The 25,281-nt window shown below is 46.5% G+C and overlaps 2 protein-coding genes across 2 annotated transcripts in view; one reads left to right on the top strand and one right to left on the bottom strand.

The window, feature by feature from the left end:
• Window positions 1-1,092, bottom strand: part of LOC149283774 (WD repeat-containing protein 70-like) — a 106,670-nt gene extending 105,578 nt beyond the window's left edge. The window contains exons 1-2 of the mRNA XM_089497275.1: window positions 1,035-1,092; window positions 96-179 (exon numbers count right to left, since the gene is read on the bottom strand). Of these exons, the coding sequence (XP_089353401.1) occupies window positions 96-179; window positions 1,035-1,089 (139 nt within the window). The 5' untranslated portion in view covers window positions 1,090-1,092. The remainder of the gene's footprint in view (window positions 1-95; window positions 180-1,034) is intronic.
• A 1,443-nt stretch (window positions 1,093-2,535) lies between these two features.
• LOC149283773 (nuclear pore complex protein Nup155-like) overlaps window positions 2,536-25,281 on the top strand; it is a 28,180-nt gene continuing 5,434 nt past the window's right edge. Inside the window, exons 1-23 of the mRNA XM_089497291.1 lie at window positions 2,536-2,638; window positions 3,498-3,635; window positions 4,149-4,245; window positions 4,864-4,934; window positions 5,186-5,284; window positions 5,962-6,122; window positions 7,259-7,364; window positions 7,843-7,916; window positions 8,542-8,633; window positions 8,822-8,919; window positions 9,643-9,795; window positions 10,112-10,212; window positions 10,633-10,803; window positions 10,910-11,020; window positions 11,260-11,354; window positions 11,776-11,864; window positions 12,346-12,408; window positions 12,493-12,643; window positions 13,480-13,546; window positions 16,071-16,186; window positions 24,141-24,244; window positions 24,474-24,607; window positions 24,720-24,911. Coding sequence (XP_089353417.1) covers window positions 2,536-2,638; window positions 3,498-3,635; window positions 4,149-4,245; window positions 4,864-4,934; window positions 5,186-5,284; window positions 5,962-6,122; window positions 7,259-7,364; window positions 7,843-7,916; window positions 8,542-8,633; window positions 8,822-8,919; window positions 9,643-9,795; window positions 10,112-10,212; window positions 10,633-10,803; window positions 10,910-11,020; window positions 11,260-11,354; window positions 11,776-11,864; window positions 12,346-12,408; window positions 12,493-12,643; window positions 13,480-13,546; window positions 16,071-16,186; window positions 24,141-24,244; window positions 24,474-24,607; window positions 24,720-24,911 — 2,586 coding nt within the window. The remainder of the gene's footprint in view (window positions 2,639-3,497; window positions 3,636-4,148; window positions 4,246-4,863; window positions 4,935-5,185; window positions 5,285-5,961; window positions 6,123-7,258; window positions 7,365-7,842; window positions 7,917-8,541; window positions 8,634-8,821; window positions 8,920-9,642; window positions 9,796-10,111; window positions 10,213-10,632; window positions 10,804-10,909; window positions 11,021-11,259; window positions 11,355-11,775; window positions 11,865-12,345; window positions 12,409-12,492; window positions 12,644-13,479; window positions 13,547-16,070; window positions 16,187-24,140; window positions 24,245-24,473; window positions 24,608-24,719; window positions 24,912-25,281) is intronic.

The following is a 25,281-nucleotide window of genomic DNA, read 5'->3' as shown; positions in this document are numbered from 1 at the left end:
GAGAAAATAAAAATATATATATATTAATTTTTATTATTACAGAATTCACGTGTTTTGCCAGTAAAAGACGAGACCAAGGATTATAAAATACGCACCCAATGCTTTCTTGCTCCTCTCCACTGCAGTTCTGCGGGTTTGTTCAAACATAGCTTCCAAATCAAACGTCCGCGCCTTTTTCCCTGCGAACACGGAAATATCGTTCACGCAACGGGGAGAAACAGAGACACGTGCCGAGAGCATCTTCTTCATAAAGGCAATACAGCACAGTCATTTCCACAAAGTATTTCACCTTCTCACGCTGCCACCAGAACAAAACGTAAAGCGAGTATTGTTGTGTGTTGAAAACTTGAGAATCTTTTTCAGCTACAACACTTATTAAACACTCATTCATATAATACACACACATTCAAAAGTTTGGGGTCACTTAGTTGTTTTCATGGAAAACAAGGACATTTCTCGCTGTAACATAATTGCAAAATGGTTTTCTAACCATCAATCAGCCTTTTAAACATGGATCAGCGAACACAACGTGCCATTGGAACACAGGAGTGATGGGAGTGATAAAGAGCCATTGGAACACAGGAGTGATGGGAGTGATAAAGGGCCACTGGAACACAGGAGTGATGGGAGTGATAAAGGGCCATTGGAACACAGGAGTGATGGGAGTGATAAAGGGCCACTGGAACACAGGAGTGATGGGAGTGATAAAGAGCCGTTGGAACACAGGAGTGATAAAGAGCCGTTGGAACACAGGAGCGATGGGAGTGATAAAGGGCCACACGAACACAGGAGCGATGGGAGTGATAAAGGGCCACTGGAACACAGGAGTGATAAGGGTCTATGAAGAGATTCCATTAAAAATCAGCCATTTCCAGCTACAATAGTCATTTACAACATTAACCCCATCTGCGCTGGATATTTAGGACACTTGATCTTTTAGGGATGGTAACACAAGAAAAGGCATAAAAAAAGAGAATGAAGAGCAGATAGCTAGAAAGATGGACAGAGCGACAGAATGATAGGGCAGAGCTTACCAAACCCAGAGAAGCCCATGGCTGCGGCTACGTTGGTGTCTTCAGAGTCATCCATTATGGTATCTTTATAAAATAAAACACCAGACTTTAGATTTTATAGTAAACAAGAACATAATTAGCGTACCGGTATACCTCCAGGACGTACCAGTTTCACAGCGACTCCCCCCTCCCCCTCAGAACATACAGACAACAAAGTCTTGTACCTTTTATCTCAATGGAAACCTTAGCGGGGGATTGTGTGCACAGACTTCTTTGACACAGACTCTAGAGAAGGCGCTTGTTCTTATTACTAGCCTTACCCATACCCCCGACACTTGGAACGGCCCAAGAGGGACACTTTGGGGAGATGTTAGGAGAGTCTCTGGCGGACTGGGCTGTACCACAGCATTTTGGGGGGTATTTACTAATGGGAAGGTTGTCAGGAGAGTTTGTAACTCCATCACTCCACTATTATTTACAGAGCGCCAAGGCTGTCGGGTTCCTGCGACTAGAAGAGATGAGCCGGCCCTGCATCATGTGTTTAATGGGTGAAGAGCCTTTGGAGAGATTGCACTGATTTAATAATACATTATACATCCAGGCTCTGGACAGCTCTTCCTTTAGAGAATAAACCCCTTTATGACCGAGAAGAGTTTTAGAACAATAACGTATTTTATGTACACAATTAAAAGCATGAGCACACTTTCTGCAGTTAAAATATCCATTATCATGGCTTTAGAACACTGTAAGGGGTTAACAAAGAGGGACATTATGGGACTGTCTCTCCTTAACAGGGACACTTGGGAGGTATGTCTGCCTGAAAGCAGCCCACTCACTTATACGTTAGGTATCTGAGTTACTAATGAGTATTCGGTAACATGGAGACATGCACAGCCATCTCTCTCTGCCCCCGTCACCCTCCCGATCCGGAAAAGGTCTTAAATACCTGGAATAAGTGGTACTCCAAGCACCCCGTACACTGGAAGCACGACTGTACAGCACAACAGATGCACCTCGTATCCCCGCCCCTTTCTGAGGCACTTCCTGACCTCACTACGGGTAGAAGCAAGAACCAATCCAATCGGTTTCGCACATCCTTGCAAAGTTACAGTAAATGTCGCGCTTTCCAACCTAAAAAAACTGTTGTTGTAGAAGCAGCGTACCGGAATGCCTACTCTGCTTTGGGTTAGATTCATGTGTTACCGTGTAATAGTTAAAAGGCGACTGCCTGTTTTGCCCTCTTCCAAGATGGCTGCGAGAGTCGCAATGCCCTCAAAGACTCCAAGCTGTATGACGTTCCAGCACAAGTCCCGCTTGCCAATAGCTTGACAGCTGCAACGCAGTCCCTCCTCGCGGCCGGAGATGTCGTCACTCCGCAGGGCTGCGTCCATGCGCCGCTGGATTTGCGCGGTTCGCGTGCTGTTTTGAACCGAGTTTTGCGACTCGATCTTGGTGTCTGGTCCCGCCGCCCAGACCGTCGGCCACAATGCCCAGCGGAGCCCCGGGAGCATCGGCCGCTGCCATGCAGGAGGCTCTGGATGCCGCAGGGAGACTCATAGACCGGCAGCTGCAGGAAGACAGATCCTACCCAGACCTGTCTGATCTGCTCAACGTGCCCGTCCATAGTAAGAAAGGGGAGAACGGGGTTCATGCTCATGGGGTAGAGCGGGAGATAGGGAGGAGGGCAACAACGTAATCAGGGGGCAAGAGGCAGAAAGGTGGGCAGTAGAAAAATCGAGAGGTCATCGGGGCAATCAGCAGGCGGAGGGGAGGGCAGAGGAGCAATCAGGATACAGGAGTACTTATCAGCATATTATGGGGCAGAGAGGGCACGGGGTGTATGGGGACAGGTGGGGTGAGGCAGCCGGTTCTGCCATTTAAACAAAAAAACATCTAAAATAAAGTCAGCTATATATATATACACACACACCTGTGATGACTGTTTGGGTCGCAGTTAGTATATTCTGTATCAGTGTATGAAACAAATTGTTTGTTTGCAGAACATTTGTATAGAAAAGCTTTATTTAGCGGCGTGTGTGTATATATATATATATATATATAACACAGCCTTAGATTTATTAATGCCACCTATATGCTCATTCAGGAGTTAAATTAATTGCGTGATGCTGTGTACAGCGTTAGAATATATATATATATATATATACACACACCCCCACACATACATACGGTGTATCTCATGCGCACACACACAGCAGTTAAGCTGTATTATTATCTCTATATAGTGCCATCATATTCCGCAGCGCTGTACATCGGTAAACAGGACATTAGTATATAACATAAGTTTGACTTACAGAAACAAGAGGTAAGGAGGGCTCTGTTCAAAAGAGCTTACAATCTATTAGACCATTTTGGGACCTCTAAAGAGAAGCGACCTCTGAGGTTCCGTAAGGCTTGTGACCGATACGCTGTATGTGTTTTCCTTCGGCCGGGTGCTGAACATTCACGCGTTTGTTTATTTTTCAGATAGCCCCGCCATGTCCGGAGTGTCCGAGTTGGATTACCCGCTCCAAGGCCCCGGCCTGCTGTCCGTCCCCAGCTTCCCAGAGCTCAGCGCCATCCGCAGGGTCCCGCTCCCCCCGGAGCTGGTCGAGCAGTTTGCGCGTATCCTACCCGGCCTGTAACGCCTCGTCCGCCATTGTTTGTTGGGAGCGGGGCGGACGTTACGTTCTCTATAAGCTCTTCGTATAGTGAATCGGTAACTGGTTTCTGATTCGCCATAATCTATATAACAGGCATTAGCACAGCAACAAGTCCTCTGTCACTGCTGATTGGACAATTCCACTGGTTGCTATGGTGATAAGACCACTGTTCTCAATGTTTTTTTTATTTTTTTGGTGTGATTAATTTTGCAGACTTATTTCAAATTAAAGAACAAGAGGTCCTAGTCTAAAGTTAGAGGGTCAGAGGCTTAGCTGTAATGTAGTTTTATCTTACTCATAGGGTAGTAGATGAATTGGACAGCCTGCAGCATATGTGGTAGGGGCTAAAACAGCGAGGAGTTAAACATGCTTGGGATAAGCATAAAAATATCTGGATCTAATACAAGATCAGGTACATTGCTGCAGCTTCTCCAAAAGCAATGCATTGTGTGTTCCTTACATCGGCCGTCCTCAGGCATGCAGTGTAACTGTATGATGGGAGTGTTTCCGGAGATCAGCAGGGCCTGGCTGACCATCGACAGCGATATATTCATGTGGAACTACGAAGACGGGTGCGTTACTAATGGACCATTTTTATTACCCCTCTAAGTGCTATTATATGGGGGGGCGGCCGCGTATGACAGTCCAGTGCCCCTATACGCCATCGCCAACAAAGAATGCATGTGATAATACTGCAGGAGTAACATGTTACTTACATTATACTTATAGAATGCATGTGATAATACTGCAGGAGTAACATGTTACTTACATTATACTTATAGAATGCATGTGATAATACTGCAGGAGTAACATGTTACTTACATTATACTTATAGAATGCATGTGATAATACTGCAGGAGTAACATGTTACTTACATTATACTTATAGAATGCATGTGATAATACTGCAGGAGTAACCTATTACTTACATTATACTTATAGAATGCGTGTGATAATACTGCGGGAGTAACGTATCACTCACATTACACGTATAGAATGCATGTGATAATACTGCAGGAGTAACATGTTACTTACATTATACTTATAGAATGCGTGTGATAATATTGCAGGAGTAACGTATTACTCACACTTATAGAATGCGTGTGATAATACTGCGGGAGTAACGGTTCTGATAACGATGCGAATGATTCTAGAGCTTTCACTTCTCCCCGTTTCTGTGTTTACGCGCAGGAGCGAGCTGGCTTACTTTGATGGCCTCAGTGAAACCATCCTCTCTGTGGGACTCGTGCGGCCGAAGGCAGGTGAGTGGCGGTGCTGGAGCTCTGTGAAGTTTAGCGACCGCTTCATTTTCTAATTCTATTTAGATATTTAATATTATTTAATAAGAATAAACCAAAGCCCTGTGCGCGGTCTCTAAATGCCTGTAACGGTTACCGTGGTTTCAAGCTGTGAGTTGTAGTCCGGAGGACTTCCAGCTGTTTGTTTCTTAGCGCAGCCTCCCTATAAAGTAATGAAAACTGTTACTAAGTAATTTTTTTTTCATGTTTCTCAGGGGTTTTCAATCCTCATATCCATTACCTGCTTGTCCTGGCGACTCCTGTTGATATCGTCATCCTCGGCGTGAGCTTAACCGGTCTGCAAGCAGGTTGGTGTCTGACCGTCCAAAACTCTTTCCCCTTCTCCTCCCCATGTAATCGCGCGCTCGTTAAACCCTTTTTATCGGAGGCTTAATTATTCTTGCTGAACGTTATTGGAAGTACGGTGATGGGTCAAAGCACCTCCTCTAACCCGTTCCTGCTAAAACAATGGCTTTTTTATTGTTAGAAATAGCCGGACTATATTAATAACGGCAGCCGCTGCGTGACGTGTCAATACGCTTAACGTGCGGCTCCCATCCACGTTTTCAGGCAGCTGCATGTTGTCCGCGTGTATATGTTCTAGATCTGTTATCACGCCGCCACTAAAGAAAAGAACAGCTCGGCCGGACTCTGAGTAATGCGAATGGACTTCATAAGCATTGCCGTAAAGCGTCGGCTCAGTGTGGTGTTACAGCAGGGAAAGTCACCTGGAATATCATGTGACTGACGGCAGCCTCCAGCTTTATAGATGCAGGGAGTTTAATGGAGAATAATCCAGGTCTATGTGTCTATAATAGTCTACATTACTGTATACAGCACTCGGGGGGGGGGGGGGGGTTGTTATTATATAATCCGGAACATGCGGCGCAAGCTGCTGACCGGGATCCTGGAACGGCATGTCGGCAGCAGCTCTGTGTCACCCGGCCCTTGCGTTTTGTGTAATAAGCCCTTTTTTTGTTGTGATCTTTAGGTAATCTGAACGACAGCTTGTCTGGTGGGATCCAGCTGATTCCAGAGCCGCTGTACACATTACCTACTGACAACACCTATTTATTAACCATAACCTCCACTGACCACGGCCGCATTTTCCTGTCCGGGAAGGATGGATGCCTCTACGAAGTAGCCTATCAAGTGAGTAGAATTTGTTATGGTTTATTTATTTTTTTGTATTTTTGTTTTTGTTTTTTTTTTGGTTTGTTTAGTTTTTTTTCTTCTTCTTTCAAAGAATTTGTTTATGGAAAAAGTGCCAGGATCGGTGGATCAGCAGTCCGCTTTAGGCGTTCTTGAGCATAAATCCTAATTTACTTTCACGTTACAGATCACATATACAAAAAAAATCAGAATTTTGCTGAATTGCAGCTTTTTAAATTAGTTGGGTAACACTTTGCATGCCCAGATATTTCATCCAAAACATCTGTGACCTCAAGCCGGTCCCAACGCTGGCCAGAGCAAGACTTCTAGGGAGTTCTGACGAGACCCCCAGCCCACATTGCCCAAAAAGCTTCCTGGCTGCCTCAGTATATATTTCATTAATAATAATAAAAAAATAAAAATAGTAAAAATAGATTTTTGCCCCAAGTATAACCCCAAGAACATTAGATGGATATATGCGGATATGGTACTGTTTTTAGGTATTTGATGCCGCTTTATTTTGTTAAGGTTTGTGCGCCGTCCTGACAAGGAGGAAAGCACTGTGCATGAGCCGTATCATGCAGCGTACACTGCTGGCTTCTCGGGAGCCACTGGTATACTAAATGAGTACAGCCATACCCCGCGTTAACGTACACAATGCAAACGTCGGGTCGCAACACGAACCGCTGGAAAGACTTGCTTGTGTCATGGCTACCGCCAGTGTCCCTAAAGCGCGGTACCGACCTCTGACCCCTCACTGATGCCTACAAAAACATCTAGCTCTTACGGCACCAGAATGTGTTTTGTTGGACCGAGTAGATCCCAAAGGGTGCTAGAAAGCCGGCGCTTTCCGTGACACACGTGCTTGGTCTATGGAATATTTACGAGGCCCGTGAAAGTCGTCGTGATCGTATTAAACGTTCTTCATCCCCACAGGCACGCTGTGGATTATCAAAATTGTAGTTCAGCAACAGCTGAAAAATAACCATGTCATCCATGAGACCTCTTAGGACCCCCTTTACGCCCCTGAGACCTGTGATACCCATGTGCTGCTAACAACAAATGCCCCTTTCCCAAATAGCCCTTCCGTCATCCGGTGGTCCCTCTAACGGTTCGGTTTCTTTTACGTTCTTCAGGCCGAGGCTGGTTGGTTTAGCCAAAGATGCCGGAAAATCAACCATTCGAAGAGCACGTTGTCCTTCCTTGTGCCTTCGGTCCTGCAGTTCACGTTCTCCGAAGACGGTGAGTGAATTGGCAGCGATCGGGTGGCTTACGTGGGACGGCAGCTGCTCAACACGTCTGGATCTGTTATTTGCGCATGTAAAGCTTTACCCAGGCCGGTTCTAGAATGTAATCTGTAAATGGTAACGATGCCCTGGTGTAAAGACGAGGCTCCGTGATTCTTGCTTTAACGCTGGCTGAGACTTGTGTTCTCCTGTTTCAGGATAGTTATTTTCAATGTTTATCCTCTCATAATTTATTTCAGACACGAAACAATAACTTTCTGGGGTGTAATATTCATAATGAGCGTCTCAGTTTAAATAATGTTTTCCTGGCTCTTGGAAAGCCCACGCGTGGTACGTGTTCGGTTTAAATGGGCTAGGTAGCCCTTAGCCGGGCTAAGTAGCCGTTAAGTTACCGACAGGGTCTCATGAAGTCGCAAAATGCACTTTCGGAATAATCATTTTACCAAATTCTTTTAATCATCTTGTTTTCCCAGATCCCATAGTTCAAATTGCCATAGACAACTCGAGAAACATCCTCTATACCCGCTCGGAGAAAGGCACGCTGCAGGTAATATCGTACCCGGGATATGTGATATGTCGTGTCCTGATACGTAAAATTATTTCCACCCGTAAAAAATACGATCCCGTGCACAGCTGAGGAGCTTTCAACTGCACGAATTCCTAAACTCATTGAATGGAGATGTTCAGGCTACTTTCGAAGGGTTAAAGGGACAGTTTAATGCTCCTGGCACTCCTGCCTTTAGATGAATGCGCATTAAAGTACTGTGAGTATTCTTCCAAAACAAGGGGGAAAAGTAAACCGCTGACCTAAGAGAATTTGCTTCTCCCGTGATATGGATTGTTTGCCACTGATTGGCTGTTGAAGCTGTCAATCAGTGGTGGTACAGGCTTTCCAATGAAATCAATGGGGATATTCATGTTCTGATGATAGCTTAAGCACCCAATCAGTGGCAGGGAAGTGCTTTACACATGCGCACCGGGGGCAAGATCGACCCCCGCATGCAGCGTTCAGCCTAGCTGGTTCTGGATATGACTGGAAGTGAGCCGAATGTGTTATTTGGCTTGCCGTCCCTGGATGGATGCTGCACGTAGTGTCTCTGACATGTTCTGTAGTTTTGAGTCCTCTTCCAAGGGACAAACTCTAAAGAGAAGCGATGTTTGTGTGATTGTAGGTATACGATTTGGGTCACGATGGTCACGGAATGAGCAGGGTCGCGTCCGTGTCTCAGAACTCTATCCTCTCGGCAGCCGGAAACATCGCCAGGTAACGGAATAATCGTCTGCCGGCATTCATATGACGTCTTGTTCCTGGCTGCGTGGACGTCTCTTAGACCGATATTAGAACGTATTCCACCTTCCTTTGATGGAAAACACTAGGGGGAGTTGGATAAAGGAAAACGTTTATGTGCTTTGCATGGCCGTGTTTTGATTTCTTCTGACTTCCTTTTGTAGGACGATTGATCGCTCGGTTTTCAAGCCCATTGTTCATATAGCAGTGATCGAGAAGTCCGAGTCTATGAATTGCCACTTGCTGGCGGTGACACATGCAGGTCAGTTTTCTAAAGCCGTTACCTGTAAGGAATGAGCCGCACATTAATATTTCGCTAGCCACAACGTGATGTATACGTTATTCACGGTAAATGTGAAAAAGGCAGCGTAGATATAATGTATGGTGTTTTATTAAGCACCAACAAATTACGCAGCGCTGTACAATTTAAATGGGGCAGTTATCACATACATAACAAATATACGTCAATACATAGAGATACATCAGGAGATGAGAGCCTGGCACTTCTATAGAAAGTTAATGGTGGGCTTTTGAGCTTACAATCTAAGGGAGTAGTAGGGGTAATTGAAATAAAATAGGGAGAAGTAGCTCTCTACAAAAACTAAGGGTTCCTACAACCATTACCTGTTACCTGTTATTGGTTCCTTGGGAATAGAAATCAGATATAAGCTAAAATGTTCCTCATCCAACAAAACTACATAAACCAGTTCTTAGTTTCAACTTAATAAAAGTTTTTGTTGGTTAGAATTGCGAGATATCTTCAGTCTCCCTGGACCATGCATTATACATATTGATAGTGAAGCGAGTGAGCTGAAACCATACCACTGGCTTTAGTGAATAAACCCCTTTATTAATGTGGCAGTTTTCTTTTGTTTGTGGGTTTGATGGGCTTTGTGTTAGTCCCTTTCGTCTTCTAGCAGATCGCACTCGTTACACATTCTGGGTCTGGTATTATTGCACTAATTGTCTCCCCGGTTGACTTTAGGAGTACGGCTGTATTTTAGCACCATGCCGTTCAAGCAGCCGGCGGCCCGTCCCTGCATGCTGACGTTGGTGCATGTTCGCCTACCTCCGGGGTTTTCTGCTTCCTCGACGGTAGAAAAGCCCTCCAAGGTGCACAAGGCTCTCTACAGCGATGGTGAGAACACGGCTTGTAACTTTCTATTCATGTCCCATCAACAGACTTACGCTTTGTGATTTTAAGTCACATTCTGATTGCCTTTAGAATATATTTGTATATTAAAGATGTTGTTCCACTTAGAGCTTTGATTGAGCTTTCTTGCAGGCGAAGCATATGAACTGCCACCAATAAGCATTTCCTTAAAAAAATATGAATGAGTAATATTTTGATTAAAGAATTATCTATTAAGAGTTTCTGTGGCTACAATTAGATCCATAAGTATTCGGGTCATCGGGGGAGATATAACCGATAATGTTCTTTTCTTTTTGGTCAGGTGTTTTGTTGATGACGGCGTCCGAGAACGAAGACAATGATATCTTATGGTGCATTAATCACGACTCTTTCCCGTTCCAAAAACCCATGATGGAGATGCAGGTAATGGCTTTTAACCTTTTATACCCGCCGTTATATTTACCATGTGTTGCTATATCGGCAAGAACCCTATATTTCCTTTACCGGTTACAACACGTCGTTATTCGGTGGGGGTGATCTCTAAAGCGGAGAATTCAACGCTGTCATATCGGATATAGTGATTTATCATTTTGTTCCATGAAAGCCTGACATTTATAAATTCCTGGTTTTTGTGGCTTGATTGTATACATTTGCAATTCATTTCCACGTTGACATATTTGTAACGGCGCTTCTAGCTTTGTGTCTCTGCGATGTATTACAGCAAATAAATCCCTTCAGTTTAAAGACCATAAGAGTCTGAAGCCCCTTTGCCGCTGTATGCCCCGTGGACAGGTACGCTTACTGCTGCTTTACTATTCATGGCTGATCTTGTCGTTCCCATAGGTGACTGTCCGTGTTGATGGTCATTCCTGGGCTGTGTCTTCAATCGATGAACCAAAAGTAGACCGGATGGTGACCCCCTTAAATAGGGACATCATCCCGATTACAGAGCCCCCTGTTTTAGTTCAGCAGCATATGGTGCCCCCTAAGAAGTTTGTCTTGCTCTCTGCCCAGGTAAGCACCGCGTGCTCATAACTCTTACAATGGTGTTAACGTTTGGATTAGACTCGGCACAGAGAAAAGAGCTGATCGCCTTTTAAACTCTTCTCTCGATTTACAGGGGAGTCACATCTTCCACAAACTCAGACCGGTGGATCAGCTGCGACATCTTCTAGTTAGTAACGCGGGGGGCGACGGCGAGGAGATAGAGCGCTTCTTCAAACTGCATAAGGTAATCTGATCAAAGAACTGAAACGCTTTCCCAGCAAATAAATACATTTCCCATCTAGTCTGCGAAATTTGTTTCTATTAAAATAATTTAACTTGCGTTGGAGTGTTTTTATATTCGTGTATTCACTTGGTTAGTATGTATTTGTGTGTGATATATATTTTAATTATATTTCAGTATCTTCATGTTTGACAACTAATGTAATGTTCACCGTTTCTATATCTTTTCGGTTTCCCTATAAGGAGGATCAGGCTTGTGCCACCTGTTTAATACTCGCCTGCTCGACGGCCGCTTGTGACCGAGAGGTGTCTATCTGGGCAGCACAGGCTTTCTTCAGGTATTTGTGATCCGTAGCGACGCTGTTGAAATTGTCAGTGGGCATTGCCGTGGTTCCTAGCCGCTGCGCCGGTTCATGAATTTGTGGTTCGGTCAGGCGCATCGAGCGCTTCCTGGCTTGTAGAGCCCCCATAGCCTGATAGTCCGTGGGAGTCTGGTTCCGGCAGACCAGATGGGGTTTCTCGGTCACCCTGCGCCCCCTAATGAGCACAGGGTTACTTAGACATAAGAAGAGACTGGGCGGGTAGGTAAGGAGCCCCCCTCCCCAACTCAAACCTACCCCCATGAGTCCTCGGCCTTAAAGAGTTAACGTGACAGATACGTAGCCTGTATTGGGCTATATATGTCTTCTTTAACGATTAGGTTTGCATCCATCCTCGCTACGTAATGTACTGATATACACTGATTTTCTCTTTATGTAGATATGGTGGCGAGGCTCAGATGCGCATCCAGTCCTCGCTGCCGGCTCCCAGTACCGTGGGTCCGATCTTCGGCTCTCCTTTGCCTATAGGTAAGAAATATGACATGGAAATAAATATTTTGTTGCTGCTTGGTCTCGCCAATCCCATATTCTTTCACTTACCCTGCTAAACACGTGAATCTCATTTTTCTTCTGACTTGCTGATTGCATATTGTGTTGTAGGTGGGCGGATGGCACCGCACGCTTACCTTTTCTGCTGTGCTGCGGATCATGCTGACAGATCATGCATATTTAAAAATTTACAACGAAAAAGTATTAACCAGAATAACTTAAAGAAAATCATCTCTAATGTAATATCTATCTATATATATATATATATATATATATATATATATATATATATATATATATATATATATATATATATATATATATGCAAATTATTTCCATAATTACCTCTGATTGGCCATAAGTGAGCCCAGTATCCGGTTTTATTGCTTTTATTGCTTTTAGCCTGAGATTAAATCTGTGAGAGGTTGATGGTTAAAGTATTTTGGTTCTATTTTTTTAGGTTCGCCATTGTCACCAGGCACCCCGATGCCGACTCCCAGCTTCCTGGGCACCCCAGCACAAGGTACTAATTATATTCATTGCCACTATGTACTTCCTATCAGATTATCTTTTAGAACTGAATTTTTTTCCATTTTTTTTTTTCCAGGCATCTATCCTCCAAGTGTGTCGACACCGGCATACGCTCTGGCAAGCCCTTCTCATCAGCCTGCCTCCTCCTTAACTGGGCTAATGGGCCCAGAAATTGTATATTCTGGGAAACACAATGGCATTTGCATCTACTTTTCTCGTATAATCGGGTAAGTGTGTTCAATTTTAAAAGCAAAAATAAGTTAAAAAAAAATTACACTTGGCCAAAATTACAATAACAATTCAGGTACACTTTCTAAAAACCAAAAATGATTTAAAGGATACATTAACAGGATTATTACCGTATTGGCTCGGATATAGGCCGCCCCCGTATATAGGCCGCACCCTAAAAGTTTGGTGCTTTTTTAAAGAAAAAGTTTTTTTCTTTAAAAAAGCACCAAAAAAACATACTGCCACTCTGTCTCCCCCCCGAGATATGCTGCCACTCTGTCTCTCTCCCCCCCCCCCGAGATATGCTGCCACTGTCCTGCCCCCCCCCCCCGACTTACCAGAGGAGACTCCCTTGGGTGTCTTGCGGGGCTGGCGGGGGACATCTACGCAATACGCGTACACAGCTTCCGGGGCAGAGGTAAAGCTTAGACAACCTCCCGTGCCGGCACCCCTCAACTCTCCCCCCCCTCCCCCCCCCCTTGGAAAGTGCTGGCAGGGGAGGCTGTCTGAGCGTATCGGGGAGTAGGATGCAGGTCCCCTGCACCGCTGCGGGGGATCTGTATCCTAACCCTGCCCGGCGCCCTGGACTGCATGTCATGGGCGTCGGGCGCTAGACCCCGAATATAGGCCGCACCCCCACTTTAAAGACTTAAAGTGGGGGGAAAAAAGTGCGGCCTATATTCGAGCCAATACGGTATATGTAGTTTTATGCTAATTTCTGTAGTAATAGTGATTTAGTGTAATTTTACAAGAAATCATTAGAATATATATTATGATTTAACTTTATCGTCATCCAACTTATTTATTTGATTTTGTTTTGGGTTCCCCCCCCCAGGAATATTTGGGATGGAAGTGTGGCTCTGGAACAGATCTTCAGGAGTGGAAATCGAGAAGTCACAGCGGTAATATTTAAACATGTCTGAGATTGCATTTATTAGGATCCGACAGGGGAATCCTAACTTCAGTAGTAGTAATGCAGAAACCTTATTTTATATGGTTACATTAAACTTCCATTATCTGCAGACCTGGAGGCTGCCATTGCTGTTGGTCGTGTGATATTTTGGGTGACTTTCCTGTCCCTGCATTGTCTCTACACTCAACTGATTCTTTATGGCTATGCTAATGAAGTCCATTCCTCCATAGACCTTTATTAGTTAGGGAGTCCCTTTGGGTGACTGAGATTGAGCTTGGTGTGTCTAGTAGATTGGGTCTGGATATCAGAACTTAACCATATTAGAGCTTTATATTGACTTATTTCTATAAATATCTATTTTGTGTAAACTTGTTGACAGTATATCTTAATACTTCCTATAAAACAGGCCTTGGATGACAGAGTACGTTTGCGCTGGCAGGGAAGTTTCCTCGCCAGCATATGAGAGATCAGGCAGTTGTTAGACAACCCGGGGTCTCCCCTGTCAGCAGAAGCTAACATTGTGCTCGACCCGAGCACCGGATACATGGGCGTAGGAACCCCTAAAAATCTGGGGGGGGCAGCATTTTCCCCCATCAGATCCCGACTTTCTCCCCCCCCTCTCACACTTTCTTACTATCTACCCTCTCCCTACCCTCCCTTCTCACACTATCTACCCTCTCCCTACCTCCCTTCTCACACTATCTACCCTCTCCCTACCTCCCTTCTCACTAGCTACCCTCTCCCTATCGTCCCCTTCTCACTAGCTACCCTCTCCCTACCCCCCCTTCTCACTGTCTACCCTAGGGTGTCCAAGTTTTTTCTGCAGTGGGCCACTTAATCAGAATTGTATACGTGCGCGGGCCGCACTTATTTTTCACTATGAGAAAGTATGGCCTTTAATAAAATATGCAGATTAAAAAAAAGTAAATGACACAAAACCTTTACTTTTCCTCTCACTGATTTCTGGGCCTAGAAAGTTTTGTGACTACAAATTCAGGACTCAGGATAATTAAAAATGAAAGTTCTATTTATTCTAGGGATGCACTAAAATGAAAATTCTGGACCAAAACATTCACGGTTCACTTAGCCAAAACCGAAAATGACCCCCCCCACCTTTTAAAAATAATAATAAAAACTCACATTTTTTATTAAAGCAACACACCACAATTGGACACAAAAAAAATAGCAATATGACTTGGCATGATAGGAGTGTGATTGCTAACAGCAATCACACTCCTATCATACCCAGGCAGCCAGTACGTGCTGGTACAGGGTGGCTGTAAGTGATGTGCAGACCCCATACTGCTGGCAGCATCAATACACAAGGGGGGCAGCTAGCTAGGTTTCAGCATGTACTGGCTGACTTGGCATGATAGGAGTGAGATTGCTAACAGCAATCACAGTCCCATCATGCCTAGGTTCCAGCACTTACACATCCATGCTATCACACACACACTCATTCATTCATATACTCATTCATTCACAGATGAATTCCCTCAATCATACTGATGCAAACACCCTCCCCACCCCCTTACCTGCACTGCAGCTCCTCTATGCCGCTCACAGACTTCAGCAGGGGGCGTGGCCTCCCTCTGCGTTCTCTGGTACTGCACAGAGGAAGAAGGATGTGATGTGATGTCACGTGAACTCTGCTGGGTTCTGTTTCCTCTGTGCAGTACAGAAGACCCTCCCACAGGTAAGTAGCAGGGCTCGAGGTGCGGACCGTGTAAGATCGGATGCCCTGGCCTGGCGCGGGCTGCACCTCGAGGTCTTTTCTATTGGGGGGGTTCCTACACCCCGGGGGGGGGGGATTTCTTCATTATCGGTCCCCCCCCCCCCCCCCCGCATGAGTTACTGGGGGGGATCTGTCCCCCCCGGTTCCTACGCCCATGACCGGATACACTTAAATAACTCAATGTCCAAACAGATGTCCGGGCATTCTCTGCCAGAAACCAAATTAAATGTAATATAAAGGTGCCCAGACCCTCCTGAAACATCTGATGACTGCAGGTGCTAAGATCAGCAATACGGGGCAATGAAACCCTGCTTACTGATTACTCTGTACTCGGTAGCAGTGCTGCTCAACCATTGTTCAAGTGAGGATCAAACAGTGTTTTTTCCTCTTCCAAAATGTTTTTTTAAAAAATAACTAAAAAAAACCCCAAATAAACTTTTAAAAATAGACTCCGGTAATATAACCTCAAAGGAATCCCCAGTCAAAAAAGTGTAAAAAGTAAAATAAAGAAAAAACACCTTGTGCCTCTCCCACTACAAATATAAATAAAAAAAACCCTTTCTTGCCCTAATGGTTAAAAAAAATAAAATAGTGTATATGCTTATACGAGCAGGGCCTGCAACTTTTGCTTGTTTGAATACTTTAGGTCCAACATTTTTTTTAAATTTGGGTCTAAACTATGATTTTTACAGCAGATCAGGCTTCTCTGACTGGTCACAGCCTTTTTGTGTAGTTGCATACCAATCCGTTTAAATTGCTTTCTTCCCGAATAATATAGATTGACAGCAGTGTCTCGCCTTATCATCTGGAGACCGTACTTCAGAAACTGAAAGGACTGCAGGAATTTCTCGACCGGAATTCGCAGTTTTCTGCAGGATCGCTCGGAAACCCAAGGTGAGCTGTAGCCCCTTAAATCAGTCGTCTATTAGCTTAGAGTCCATGTCAGAAGAGATTATATTTTCATTAGACTATATTCTAGCATGGTGGTGTTTAACCATTTTTGGTATAGATGAGACAATTGCGTTTCCTGAAATCACCTATTTTTTTTATATAGCGCCAATTTGATGAAGGACATAATCGTACATCCCTTACTCCTGGCAGTACTATCGTGTTGTGCCGCTTTAAGCATCGACAGGGCTAAATCCCGTCCAATGCACAGGAGATCGGCTTGGCCTTCCTCATTATAGTTGGAGCCAAAATGGTCTCAAGTTCAGCTATTTAATGTAAGAGCGCTCAAAATGAGCACTTTCACATTACGCGGATTTAAATGCTTAAAGTTCTGTTCAGGGACCTCCTTCTGGTTACATCATCGCTGCCGTGAACAGAGATCCCCTCACAGTCAGAGACCCAAAGGGGTCTGTATAGACTCATATGGGCTCTCCAAACAGGTTTCCTTGAATCTGATTGCACTTGTAAGTGTGATCGGGGGTGTCACGGAGCTGGTTAGTCTGACCGACTACCTCCGCTGTCTTGTGCTCCCTTAGCCTGGGACAACACACACTTTCCCCGTTTTCCCAGTCACTAGCCGAGACTCAGTGTAGGGTATAACATTCAGAACCTTTATTGTCCACAGGCACAGGTATATATATCCATATAAACACACAGAATGAGACGTCTGAGTAACATAACCGCCCCCTTTAGCTGGGGATTCAGGTCTCCCAGGAACAATAGGGGAGATAACGGGATTAGCCTCGGATATCTTCCACCGATAGTCAGGCAGGAGCCCTGGCTGGGCACCCTGTGGAGATAATCCTGTCTGGTACACATAGTGGGGCAGGAGGCTATTCTAGCTGCCCAGCAGTTCCAAAAGTAGAACCTGTATGTCCTGGTACTGGGCCTGGCGGTGTGGGGTAAACATAGAAACTGGGTTCCAGGGGAACGGGTGGTTGGGCTGTATAATATCCACAGCGGTGTGCCTGAAGGGACGAGTCCGTCACAATGCTCCCCCTTGTGGAACACCTCGACCTACCCAGCGCGACCCCAATCGGGTCCGCTTGGGATGGTTCGAAGCCCTGGCACCCATCGCCTCCCAAACACAATCACCCCGTTAGCTCCGTTTGTCTGGACAGCCCATCCGCATTCCCGTTGAGCCTCCCTGGACGGTACTGAATGGTGAAGTTGAAGGGCTGTAGAGCTAGGCTCCACCGTAATAACCTGCCATTGTCCCCGGCTACCCTGTTCAGCCATACTAAGGGGTTATGATCCGTAAGGACGGTGAAGGATCGTCCATACAAATAAGGTTGAAACTTGCGGAGAGCCCAAACCAAAGCCAGGCATTCTTTTTCAATGGCGGCGTAGCTCACCTCCCGGGGAAGTAGTTTGCGGCTGATGTATGCCACTGGGTGTTCGTCGCCATCGTCTCCGACCTGGGTTAGTACTGCTCCCAACCCGAACGTAGAAGCGTCTGTATGGACGACAAAGCGTTTGGATGCGTCTGGTGCAGCTAGTACAGGAGCTTGCACTAAAGCCTGTTTGAGTTGTTTGAACGCCGCCTCGCACTCCGGAGACCACAGGACTTGTCGGGGCAAATTCTTTTTGGTCAGGTCAGTCAAGGGTTTCGCAATAGTGCTATAGTTGGGGACAAACTTACGATAATAACCCGCAGTCCCTAGGAACGCTAGGACCTGTGTTTTAGTACGGGGTACTGGCCAGTTGGCAACCGCCTCTACTTTAGCGGGCTCTGGTCTCTGTCTCCCACACCCCACCCGGTGTCCTAGATATTGGACTTCAGACAGACCAATGTGGCACTTGTCTGGCTTAATTGTCAGCCCTGCATCGCGGATTCTGTCTAGCACTGTCCGTAGATGCTGGAGATGTTCCCCCCAGGTGGCACTATGGATGGCTATGTCATCTAGATAGGCGCAGGCATACTCCTGCAACCCATCCAGCAGTCGGTCTATCATCCGCTGGAAGGTAGCCGGTGCATTCTTCATCCCAAACGGCATGACTTTGAACTGATACAAGCCATATGGGGTGATGAATGCAGACTTCGGCCTAGCCTCCGCGTCCAGAGGTATCTGCCAATAGCCCTTACATAAGTCGATAGTGGTGAGGAACCTTCCCCCTGCGATCCGGTCTAATAATTCGTCTACCCGGGGCATCGGGTACGCATCAGTCACGGTGCGGTCATTCAGTCGCCTATAGTCAACACAGAATCTGGTGGTGCCATCCTTCTTAGGGACGAGAACGACTGGGGAAGCCCAGGGGCTTACGGAGGGTTCGATGACCCCGAGATCTAGCATCTCCCTGATCTCCTGACGCATGCTTTCTCGGACAGCATCAGGGACGCGATAAGCGGGTTGCCTTAAGGGATGGGGGTCTGTGGTCTCCACTTTATGAACCGCAAGGGGGGTGTAGCCAGGTAGCGATGAGAACATTGCTCGTCGTTCCTCTAAGATCTGGGTGACCTGGTCCCTTTCTGAGCGGGCCAGCCCTTCTCCTAGCCTAACACTCTCTATACTTTTCTGGGTTTCAATATCCCCTGGTAAGCCAGGCAGGGGCAGACCCTCCCATTCCCCTACAGCGGGGCTGCATATGGCGACCACCGCCTCCTCCCTTTCCAAGTACGGCTTCAGCATGTTCACATGGAAGGTCCGCTGGACCCGCTCATCTGAACATCTGGCCACAATATAGGTGGTGTCACAGAGTCGCTGCGTTATCTTGTAAGGACCCTGCCAGGCTGCCTGCAGTTTGTTTTGCTTGACCGGACAGAGAGCCAATACTTTTTGCCCTATCTGAAAGGTGCGATCCCTAGCCGTCCGGTCATACCACCTCTTCTGTCTGCCCTGAGCTCTCTGGAGATTGTCCTTCACTAGGGTCGTGTATCTCTGGAGCCTATCTCGGAGCCCCAATACATAGGTAACTACGGACGGGTCGTCCGTTGGTACCGTGCCTTCCCAGTGCTCCCGCAGGAGATCTAAGGGGCCTCGAACCCTCCGGCCATATAACAGCTCGAAGGGGGAGAACCCTGTGGACTCCTGCGGGACTTCCCGGTAGGCAAACAAGAGATGGGGCAGGTGGCGCTCCCAGTTCTTGTGCTCTGCGGCAAAGGTCCGAAGCATCTGCTTCAGAGTGCCATTAAATCTCTCACATAACCCATTGGTTTGCGGATGGTACGGGGAGCTATAAAGGGGTTTAATACCGCACAACTTCCAGAGCTGTTGGGTTACCTCGGCGGTGAACTGTGTCCCTTGATCGGACAGCAGCTCCTGGGGAAACCCCACCCGGGAGAATATTTGCAACAGCGCCTCCGCTATGGTTTCGGCTTGGATGTTGCTTAATGCTACAGCCTCAGGATACCGGGTGGCATAGTCCACCACGGTAAGTATATATTTCTTCCCCGTTGGGCTTGGCTTAGCTAACGGGCCAATAAGATCTACTGCAACCCGGCTGAAGGGTTCTTGCACTATGGGCAGGGGTCGTAATTTAGCTTTCAGATGATCCCCTCTCTTGCCTACCCGCTGGCAGATCTCGCAAGTGCGGCAGTAGTCCCTAATGTCCCCGGAGATACCAGGCCAAAAAAAGTTCTGGGTGATTCTATACCTCGTTTTTCTCTGTCCTAAATGTCCGGCCAAGGGAATGACATGTCCGATGCGTAGTATGTCTGCCCTATATTTCTGGGGTATCACTAGCTGCGGCCTGGGTGCTTTACCAGTCTGTTTCCCCCCACCCGAGGCACTACGATAGAGTCTGTCCCCTTCCCAATGGAACCAGTAGTCGTCCATCCCCCCAGGCTTACTGAGAGCCTTCTGTCGGTACGCTGCTAGAGAGTCGTCCTGTTGTACTTCCTTACTGAAGTCTGTCGGGGAGTCCCAGGTGAGGAGGTCGGGGCCAGAGTCAAGGTCAGTGGGTCTTACCTGGGTCTCTTCGGAGGGAGGTGGCTTGGTTTGTTGGGCTTGTAGCCGGGTGGTTACAGGGTGTGCTTCCGGAGGCTTGGAGGGGCCAAATGTGGAGGTGAGATGGCCTAAGTCGTTGCCCAGTAGAATTTCCTCTGGAAGCCCAGTCATGAGTCCCACTTCTAGGGTGCGGGCAGCTGCCCCCCAGTCCAGATGCACCTGAGCCGTGGGGATTCTATATACTTTGCCCCCTGCGACTCGTACTGCCACAAATTTTCCAGTTGTTACCGGGACTGGTACCCTCTGGGGATCCACCATGGTTAAGGTGGCTCCGGAATCACGGAGCCCCCTGGCCGCTTTTCCATTGAGTAACACAGGCTGGCAGTGATGATGGCGGTTGTCCCCCGCAATGGCTTGTACGATGTCAGCCTCGTGTAAAATTCCCCAGTCTTCTTCCTGACCAACACATTGAACCACTGTGCGCCGGGGCCTTCCTCGATATGGTCCTGACGGCTGGGGTTGCTGGGGACAGTTCAACTTAATGTGTCCCGTTTGGTTGCACGAGAAACACCTCCGAGCGTCGGCTGGTGGGGGGTAGCGAGGACTTCCCATGGCTGTAGCTTGCGGTGGGGAATGGGCTGGCAGATACCGAGGGGCTGGCCGGGTGTTGGTCGAGTTAGCCCGGCGCGTGTCCTGGTACTCATCTGCCAAGCTGGCGGCTTGGGCTAGGTCTCGGGGATGACGGTCCCGGACCCAGTCCCGGACATCAGGGGGAGTGTGGTTAAAAAACTGCTCCAGAAGGAACAACTGAGTCACCTCTTGAGCGGTCACTGCTCGGCTCCCTGTGAGCCAGTTTTGCACTGCTTTCTGCATCCGATGCCCCCATTCTTGGTACGTGTCTTTCTCCATCCTCCGCAGGCTACGGAACTTGAGTCTTTGTGCCTCCGGGGTGATGGCGAAACGAGCTAGTAATTGTTCTCGTACTCGCTCATAGCTGTTACAGTCCTCGTCGGCCACTGCTCGGTAGGCTTCAGCCGCACGGCCAGTGAGCTTGCTGGCAAGGATGGTTACCTTATCTGCGTCTCTCACTTGTTGCAACAGACATTGCCGCTCGAAGTCTTGGAGATATCCTTCGATGTCCCCCTCCGCCTCGATGAAGGATTTGAAGGCTGCATAGGGGAGCTTTCGGCGGTTACTCGCCTCAAAGTGGGCAATTTCATCTCTTTCCCCTGAAGAACGTGCTTGTTGGGGAAACCTTAGCGCAGTCACCTCTGCTATCACCCGGTTCACTATCTCTGCGGGTGGATGGGGCCCGTAGCAGGACAGGCGGAACAGAACATCCCTCTGGAACTCATCCTGGTCTGCTGGGGTAACAGGGTCGGCTTGAGCCTGGTCGTCCGCCATAAGTTCCACAATGAGGGTATCCCGGGTTTTGTTGCTGGCAACCTTTCCACGAGCCTCCAAGAGGTCTTTCAAAGTATTCCGCTTAAGTTTAGCATACCGCTGGTCCATGCACTCGTAGGGTGCTCTCCGTCTCGGCTTCTTGGTCCTGGTAGTGGTTTGGATGTCCCGTTTAGCTAGGAGCAATTCCCACCGCTGCCACCAATGTCACGGAGCTGGTTAGTCTGACCGACTACCTCCGCTGTCTTGTGCTCCCTTAGCCTGGGACAACACACACTTTCCCCGTTTTCCCAGTCACTAGCCGAGACTCAGTGTAGGGTATAACATTCAGAACCTTTATTGTCCACAGGCACAGGTATATATATCCATATAAACACACAGAATGAGACGTCTGAGTAACATAACCGCCCCCTTTAGCTGGGGATTCAGGTCTCCCAGGAACAATAGGGGAGATAACGGGATTAGCCTCGGATATCTTCCACCGATAGTCAGGCAGGAGCCCTGGCTGGGCACCCTGTGGAGATAATCCTGTCTGGTACACATAGTGGGGCAGGAGGCTATTCTAGCTGCCCAGCAGTTCCAAAAGTAGAACCTGTATGTCCTGGTACTGGGCCTGGCGGTGTGGGGTAAACATAGAAACTGGGTTCCAGGGGAACGGGTGGTTGGGCTGTATAATATCCACAGCGGTGTGCCTGAAGGGACGAGTCCGTCACAGGGGGTAACAGAGCTGCGCAGCCTCCTTATCACAGAGTGTCACAGCAGTCTGCAGGAATAAACACTTTTACCTATCCTTCCTGCTTTTGACCCAAAAGAAAGCAAACCCTAATTAAGCTGTTTTGCTTTTCTAAAATATTAATGTTTATTGTATCATGTATAGTCTTTTATGTTCTGCTTTTCTGTGTGTGTGTGCGTGTGTGTATATATATTATATATATAAATATACCGTATTTGCTCGATTATAAGACGACCCCCCCAAAATCAAAATATTAATTTAGGAAAAAAACAGCCTGAAAATAAGACTACCCTATAGGAAAAAAGTTTTACTAGTAAATATTAATTCATGTAAACAATTTTTTCTTATTTAATAAAAGCTATGATTGACAAAAATATATATTTTATTTGCCAACCTGGCCCCCCCTAGTTATGCACATCTGCCCCCAGGCTTGCCACTCTGCCCCCAGAAATGCCTTATACCCCCCTATTTGCCACTCTGCCCCATGATGTGCCTTTTAACCCTCTATATGCCACTCTGCCTCCAGAAATGTCTTATACCCTCCTATATGCTGCTTCGCCCCATGATATGCCTTTTAACCCCCTATATGCCCCTCTGCCCCATGATATGCCTTATACCCCTATATGCCACTCTGGCATATAGGGGATTAAAAGGCATATCATGGGGCTGAGTGGCATATAGGGGGTTAAAATGCATTTCTGGAGGTGTGTGTGTGTATATACAAACAGCAATCACACTCCTATCAAGCCAAGGCAGCCAGTACATGCTGGAACCTGGGGATGATAGTAGTGTGATTACAGCCTCCCTATGCCATGCTACCACCACCACCACCCCCCTTACACATCCATGCTATCACACACACACACACTCATTCACAAACATTTAAATTCATTCCATTAATCACACATACTCAAAAACCCTCCCCGACCCCCTTCCCTGAACTGCAGATCTCCCACTCGCAGACTTCTGCAGGGGCCTGGCTGTGCGAGCAACTTCTCTGGCCCCGCCCCCAGAGGAAGGAGGGGGGAGGTAGATTATGTGAGGACCTTGCTAGCTTCCTGTTCTCCTGGTGCTAATAGCAGAGACGCTGCTCGCGACCAAAGCCCGGTAAGCAGCCTGGCCCCAGCAGAAAGAGGTCTGATTAGAAGAAGACCTCGATTATAAGACGAGGGGTATCTTTCAGAGCATTTGCTCTGGAAAAAACCTTGTCTTATAATCGAGCAAATACGGTATATATATATATTTCCAGACCCTTTTTGAAGGCATCCATTGTATTTGATAACACCACCTCCCTTGGCAGTGAATTCCATACCTTTATTGCCCTTGCTTAACACACAAAGGCTTTTTATAGAAAATAATATAAATGTTTTCTTTTTTTTTTTTTTTTTTTAATTTTTTCAAAAATCAGTGACAAACATGTCCTCCTATAAAAAATAAAATAAAATTGCCCAGTGCAACATAACACCCCCCAAAACATGTAAAACACAAATTTTCTGCAAGTGGATGCACCCTGGGCAATTAAGTTTGAAAAGTAGATTTATTTATTTTTTAATTTTGGTTTTGGAGGTTGATGGGATAATAAATGCACTAAATATGTCTGCTTTTCAGAAATGTATACTTTTATGTAGTGGTTTTGAATTCTGAGAGCGCTATTTATTGATGTTGCCAAATACCAAATTTGAAAATAAAGCTTTAATATGTGCCCTATAATTGCCAAAATAAATGAAAATTACAACAAATGATGTATTATATAGGTGAATATGTTTAAAAAAAAAAAAGCTCTGTTTGTTCTTTTGTTTTGTTTTTTTAACGGTACATATTAAATGTCATGTGACCTTTCTGAATCACACCAATCAGACGTTGTGTTTTTCTCCTGAAGCTTTGGCACGCCTGCTAACCTCCAGCATAGGCTTGTGAGTCTTGGACGCCATGAGATGGGAAGCTCTCAGCAAGTGCAACAAGAACTACAAAGAAAATACAACGGTACGTTCCCGAGCGCTCCGTATCCGCTCAGGAGTCTGGATCTCGCAGGCGTAGCGGCCGTTGAGTTATTTACTAATCATTGAAGAACGGGGCTTAATGTCTGAAGCTTCTTGTTGAAGGGCTCTTGGATTTTTTCTCTCCTGTCTATTGAGTGATCATGTCTTCATGTGGTGTGTTTTTCAAGACAATCTCTTGCTTTTGTATAAATATAAATACTATATTTTAACAGCTGAAGCTCAGCTTGCAGAGAAGGTCTCTCTCCAGGCAATCCACCAGTTGGTTAGAAAAACGTGCCAAGCCTTGGCTTTGTGGAAGCTCCTGTGTGAACACCAGTTTAGCCTTATCGTGGCTGGACTTCAAAAGGTTGGTTGTCATGATGATGTGGCGGGCACACTTTAGACTTTAAATGTTTTGGGCAAATTGCAGGGTGGCGGTTTGCTTTTTTAGTAAGAAAGTGGTGTGCGTCTCTCCGCAGGAACTGCAGGAACAGTTGAAAATAACCATGCTTAAAGATCTGGTGATCAGAGACAAGGAGCTGACGGGAGCTCTGATTGCATCCCTGGTCAATTGCTTTATCAGCGACAATACTACGGTTGATGGAATCAGTTCTCACCTCCAAGAAGTGTGCCCCCTGCTGTATAGCCCTGATGATGCCATATGCTCAAAGGTACAAGTTCTGCTCCTAGCTGCTAGCCAGCCTTCTGGAAGCATTGACATCACATTCTTTTGTTTTGATTGGGATTTATTCATCAGAGAAAATTGAGGGGAAGAGGTCGTGGTCTAAAACTAGATTGTCAAAGGCTTAGATCTGATATAAGGGAAGTCTTGCTTTACTGCATGAATTGTGTGTAAGTGGAACAGCCTCCCAACAGGCTAGAGTTAGAGGCTAATACAGAGAGGGGATTTAAACATTCATGGGAAACGCATAAAGTGATCCTGAATCCAAGATCAGGACCAAGGACCGAGTAAGGTCTGAGCCTTTTGTGGACAGAATAGATGGTCTTATCCAGCATCTCATGCAAACCTAGCCTTCCTGA

Source organism: Sceloporus occidentalis, unplaced genomic scaffold (assembly GCF_023333645.1).
Source record: "Sceloporus occidentalis isolate IW3139 unplaced genomic scaffold, rSceOcc1.0.p SCAF_101, whole genome shotgun sequence".
In the NCBI taxonomy this organism is placed as follows: Eukaryota; Metazoa; Chordata; class Lepidosauria; order Squamata; family Phrynosomatidae; genus Sceloporus; species Sceloporus occidentalis.
Note: the sequence above shows the minus strand (reverse complement) of the source record. Positions and strands in the feature narration are given on the sequence as shown.